The 6,000-nt window shown below is 40.0% G+C and overlaps 1 protein-coding gene across 1 annotated transcript in view; it reads right to left on the reverse strand.

Moving 5' to 3' along the window:
• Positions 1-4,996, reverse strand: part of HECW2 (HECT, C2 and WW domain containing E3 ubiquitin protein ligase 2) — a 244,591-nt gene extending 239,595 nt beyond the window's left edge. The window contains exon 1 of the mRNA XM_065880275.1: positions 4,703-4,996. Coding sequence (XP_065736347.1) covers positions 4,703-4,994 — 292 coding nt within the window. The 5' untranslated portion in view covers positions 4,995-4,996. The remainder of the gene's footprint in view (positions 1-4,702) is intronic.
• Positions 4,997-6,000: the final 1,004 nt, after the last annotated feature.

Consider the following 6,000-nt stretch of genomic DNA (forward strand, 5'->3'; position numbering starts at 1 on the left):
ACGAGACTTTCTGGAAGAAGAAAATATAATTAGCTTCTGTTTTAAGAACGGTGTTCACACTCAAAGTTTCCCCAAATGGTGTTTTGATATTTTCAACTTTTTTTCTTTATAGTCCCACTAGGATCTCTACATTACTCAACTGCCTAAAGAAAGATTTATGTTTCTGATCCAGAAGGATATGTTTTCCCTCCAGACTAGTAGCGCTAAAAGCCATCTGGAACAAGCTGTACAGTGCAAAACGTTATTAGCAATTAGCTAAACAAAAACAAATCACACTTCTAGGTACGAAGAAAATGTAAGCCAAGAGAAATACGATCAAAATGCGGAGTTTGCCAATAAGCCACACCTCGCCAGGCCTATGTTCCACCCAAATCCTTCCCCTTTGGGACTTATTTCTATAGAGACCATCTCTCAGTTCCACAAATAAAACTAGACATTGCTAGGAAACAGTCCAGCTTCTCAGGACACAGCTGAAGAGGAGAGGCTGCTTCCTGCTAAGAGGTATAGAAACCTGAAGCTATTCCCACTATATGTGCTTCTATGAAACCTATTTCACAGAGCCTGAGAGAGAACTTATTATGCATATTCCTCTTTAGTCATAACAGCCTTAAATTTAGGACATAACTTGGACCCCAACATTCTTTTCCCCATCTTAGCCCTGCATTTCCTCTTTTCTTTCAGGTCTTCTGCAAATGCATCATCGCACCTATCTTCCCTTCATAGGGCCCAAGAAAATTGTTTTGTACATTTTCAAATTACTAACTGCTCATTTGAAAGATTCTTCCCATCACGTCATTGATTCTACTAAACTCTTGAAAATTTCTGCATGGCTTGGAGTTACAGTCTTCAAATTTTTTATGTCAATTTTTTGTTACTTCTTTTAAAAACTGAGTGGTTTTTACCTACATTAAAGCAGCCCAAGTCCTCACCCTGAAGCAGTTAACTATGGAAGTAGCCCACTCACTCTTCATCCTGCCTTTAAAAGCAGTTGTGTTCCGCCCTTCCCCTTTCTCATCATAACAGCCACCCCAGTGACTCAGTTAGGAGTTACTGCTGGTACAAGAAAGCCTCACTAATGATGACTTAAACAGAGATGAAGATTTTTTTTTCATATATAGCAAGAACTTTGGAGTGCCAGTCCAAGCTCTTTCTTTCTTCTCTGTAATTCTTGGCTCTTAATTTTCTTGATTGATAACTTATGGTTGCTACATGGATGCCACAACTCAAGATATCACATCCTTTCACCAGAGTCCCAAGTACAAGAGAAAGGGAGGTTTAAAGACTCTCTTCATGAGGCTCTGGTTTTTCATTAGAAAAGGAAGTTTCCCCAAAGTCTTTCCCTTACATATCACTGGCCAGAACTGGGTCACATGTGTACTCCCTGACTACTCACTAGTTGGACTACCACATCAGTTTAGACCCTTCCTGAGTCTGGAGAGGGCCTGCCTGCCCTGAGATCAAGGGCTTGCTGCTCACCCCCTGACCCCATAAGGAAGAAGGGATCAGGAGATGACTGCCAGCTAAAGACCACAGTGCTGTCACCCGTCCCTCACTGCGTGGGATGGAAAAGTCCCCACAGAAGTGAGGCTGTCTCCAGTCCAGAGGTCAGAACAGTCCATCCTAGCCCCGGGAAAGAAATGGATATCTCTGCTTAAACCAAGGTCCCTGTCACTCACTTTGAGGTCCCAGATAGCCAATCTTTCTTTTAAACACAGCTGTGGTTCCGCAACTACATAAATGAGCCATACTTAATGTTCTAGATGTTAGGACCTGTGCCTTTTAAAGTCATTAACTGTGGAAGACCTGTTAAAACCAACAGCATGCCTGAAAATACCACATACCTCATTCCATCTACATGATACTTTTATTTCTGAATTCTAGTCTCTGTGTTCATCCCATCCCGTTAAGAGGTCTGAGGGTGCCAATTCCTCACACCTTTTCCATGCTAGGGATCTAAAACTATTAGAAAATACACTAAGAAGGAGACAAACATATGGGACTCAAACTATCATTTATTATTTATTCAGAGTTCTCTGGAAATGGCTAGATGTGGAAATTAAGTGGAACCTCTTACTGTCTACCCTAAATCAAAAGCAGGGGAGAAATTTCTGCTTCAGGCCATTTTGCAGTAATTAGTTCCAGACTTGCCTTCCTAATGAATCAACTGTAAAACTAGAAGGCAGTGGTTTTCTGACATTGCACAATAGATTAAAATCCCGAAGTGAAGGGAAACTTATAAGTTGACTCCACGACCACCCAGATCTCAGCTGGGGGACAATTTCCTGGCAGTTCTGATGAGCTAAGGAGGCATCAATCAGAGTTTGGGTCAACTGAAGTGGCTAGAATCTCCAGGCAAGGCACTGGAAAGGAAAGAGCTATGGGGGGATGAAGGCCAGAAGTCCACATGGGGATCCCCCATAAGCCCTTGGCTGAGGTCTGGGCTGTACATGTGCAGGGCAAGACTACCAAGGCTTCTTTCCAGAGAGCAGCTGCTACAGGACTGAGAGTGTAGTGGAGTTAAAGAAGTCAAGCAGTGCTGGAGAACACTGGAGTTACAGCTGAGCCAGAGAGAATGGTTAACATTCCAGGCATGCAGCTAAAACATCAGAAATGCCACTACTTAGGAATAAGCACGAAGTCCTAGAGTAAAGCCTAGTAGACCTACTCTAACAAAGCCCCAAACCAAGCCCTAACAAAGTCCATAGAGGAGACCAAACTTGAAGGCTGAACGCCATCAAGCTAGAAGTGCTGCATAACTACACTGGGCTTTCCACAGATCCATTCTAACCAAGTGTTAAATCATATGTGGTAAGCTCAAGGAAATAAATCTGCCAACTAGAATAAAAATTAACATTAAGATAAAAAGTATGCCACAGAACTCAGGATTTCTACAGTACAGAATCCTCAATGTCCAGTGTAAAGTAAAAAATTGCTGAATATACAAAGAAACAGGAAAATGGGACTCATGGTCAAGAGAAAAACAGACAATAAAAACGTACCCTTAGATGACCCTCAGAGATATTGGATTTAGCAGAGAATTTAAAGCAGCTGTATTCAAATCAATTCAAAGACCTGAACAAAGATATGGTCTGACAGACTTAAGACATAGGGACTCTCATAAGAGTAATTCAAACTATGAAAAGAGAAATCCATATTCTATCAATGAAAAGTCAAATAACTGAAATTTTAAAATCCATTGGATGGGCCTGACAGGAGAATGAAGATAAAAAAAGAAAAAGTTAGTAAACTTGAAGATAGGTAAGTAGAAATGGTTGAATTTGAATACCAAAGAGATTAAAGAACAATTAACCAGAGCCTCAGGATCTTGTAGAACAATATGAAATGATGTAACGAATGTGTAACTGAAGTCTCAGAAAAACAAGAAGAAAGTGAAAATGGATAGAAAAAGTATCTGAAAATACAATGGCCAAAATTTTCAGTTTTCATTAAAAACATTTACTTAAAAAACTCAAAGAATCACAACCAGGATAAATAAAAAGAAAATCACACCTAGGTACATAATAGACAAACTGCTGAAAACCAAGATAAAGAAAAAAATGTTGAAAGTAGCCAAAAGGGAAAAAAAGAAACACATTTCATATAGGGAAGCAAAAATACAATGAGGATACGTAAGAAAGGTACAGAAACAGCTTGAAATAAACTAAAGAAGAATAGCACTTTTCAAAAGAGATTTATTTCCTAATTCTATTTTCCTAGCTATATCTTTGGACTAATTCCAGATTTAGGACTCTGGCCTATTCTCTAGAAAGTGAAATATAAGAACACCAAGATTTTGTGACTTTGGTCACTTGGGAATAAGATAAACTCTTGTTGTGGAGCACAGACTCTAGGCACACAGGCTTCAGTAGTTGCAGCACATGCACTCAGTAGTTGTGGCTAACGAGCTCTGGAGTGCAGGCTCAGTAGTTGTGGCGCACGGGCTTAGTTGCTCCATGGCATGTGCGATCTTCCTGGACCAGGGATTGAACCTGTGTCCGCTGCATTAGCAGGCAGATTCTTAACCATTGTGCCACCAGGGAAGCCCCCTTTTTTTTTTTTTGATTTTTGCTTTCAATTAAAGTAGATACTTATATTTTCTGGAATGTGCTATTCATCATGCACTCACCTATGAATAACAGATGCAAATCAGCTAAACAGAGCTAGGACACTTTCATTAAAACAAATAGTAACCTATTTCTAAGTCATTTGTTAGGAGGATATGACACTTTCTTTACCTAATTGATCTAGGACACATCAAGGAATTTTGAAATAAAAAGATACTTTAGACTACAAGTTGTTCTTAATGTAATTCAACCTTCTGAAACAGCACATTTTTTCTTATCAGTTATCTAAATCTAAACATCCTTTTCATCAGTTTAAGAATACTAGTAAATGTTAATAGCCACCTCTTTCCAAAATGCGGTTATTGATCAAGGGCAAAGTGAAGTTTTACAAAGAAAATACTGCAGGTTCTGACATTTAATTAAGGTAGAGATATAGCCACAGTATTCATATCAGCAAAAGGTATTTATACTTGTTGACTGCCCCCCGCCCCCGCCCCAAAGAAGAAGAAAAAGTTCCTAGGATCTGGCTGCTTTAAATTATGTGTGTGAATTTCTTCCCAGGAGAAAACACAGAATAATATAATGTCAGAGTGAAATGTAAGATCAAGTCACAAGCAAGTCCGGTTCATTTGACTCACCTATGTGATAAAGTCCAATCCAATCACTGGGGTCCACCTCCTCTTTAATGTCCCAGAAGATGATGAGGTTCTGAGCTTGCCCCAGCGTGTACTCATACATGCTGGCAGTCAGGCTGGAGCGGCTCTCAGAAGTCACCAGATCGGTGTCGCTGTTGGCCCGCTGTAGAGTCATATTCTCGGGCATGGAGCTCTGGGCAGCCAGGCTCTGGAGGTTCTCTGGACTCAGTGTGTACCGCATCTGGGGATTTCGACGCCTCACAAAAAGCAGGTGCTCCCGGGCTGAGCTAGCCATCCCGTCTGCCTCTCTGAGGTTGGCTTTCTACGAAGCTGTGAGAGACAAACAAGCACAAAGCATGAGTGCTACAATGCAAGGAATTAAGTTTAAGCTTCCCAGATAAAAAGACTTTATGAGTGTTTGTTAAAGCTTAACCATGCAATAATCTTCTGCTTCAAAATAAAACCTATATTCTACTGTCAACTGATGACTGTCAGAAACAACTTCTATAGACTGAGGTCACAAGATGGCAAAGGCCATCAAACACCTGTGGCCCTCAATTTCACTGGGCACAGCTTCCTCAGAGCAATTAAGGAGACTTCCCTACCATCCCTTTTAGGGCTATTCTTTCTCCTTCAGAAATGGCATCCTCCTCTCCTTCACATATTCATTTGCTGATGCAATTAAATTTTAAAATAGCAAGACAGAAAATTTTGAGACATGTTCAACAGAGTTGAAATATACTACTGAGGACAAGTTCTATTTCCTTCCCATAGGAATGAAACTCACTAAACCCTTTTTCAGGAGCTTGCTCAAATGTTACCTCCTCACTTAAATAGAGTTGGCCATCCTGTTTAAAACTGCAACAGCCAAGCATTTCCCATCCCTCCTTCCTGGCTTTACTTTTCTCAAAAGCAATTACTCTGATCTGATGTACCACCACATAGTACCATGCAATTATTTATTTGGTTACTGTGTACTTTCCCCCACAAGAATGTAAGCTTGGGGAAAGAACACTCTTCAATAAAAGGTGATTGGAAAATTGGGCAACCATGTGCAAAAGAATGAAACTGGACTACTGTCTTACACCACGCACAAAAATCAACTGAAAATGGCTTAAAAACTTGAAATAAAGCTCCGAGAAGAAAACACAGACCAAAAATTCTTTGACATAAATCGTAGCAATATTTTTTTGGTTCTGACTCCTAAGGCAAAGGAAACAAAAGCAAAAATAAACAAATGGGATCTAACTAAACTTAAAAGCTTTTGCACAGCAAAGAAAATCACTGATGAAACAAAAAGA

The sequence above is a fragment of the Phocoena phocoena genome, chromosome 7, assembly GCF_963924675.1.
Source record: "Phocoena phocoena chromosome 7, mPhoPho1.1, whole genome shotgun sequence".
Lineage (NCBI taxonomy): Eukaryota > Metazoa > Chordata > Mammalia > Artiodactyla > Phocoenidae > Phocoena > Phocoena phocoena.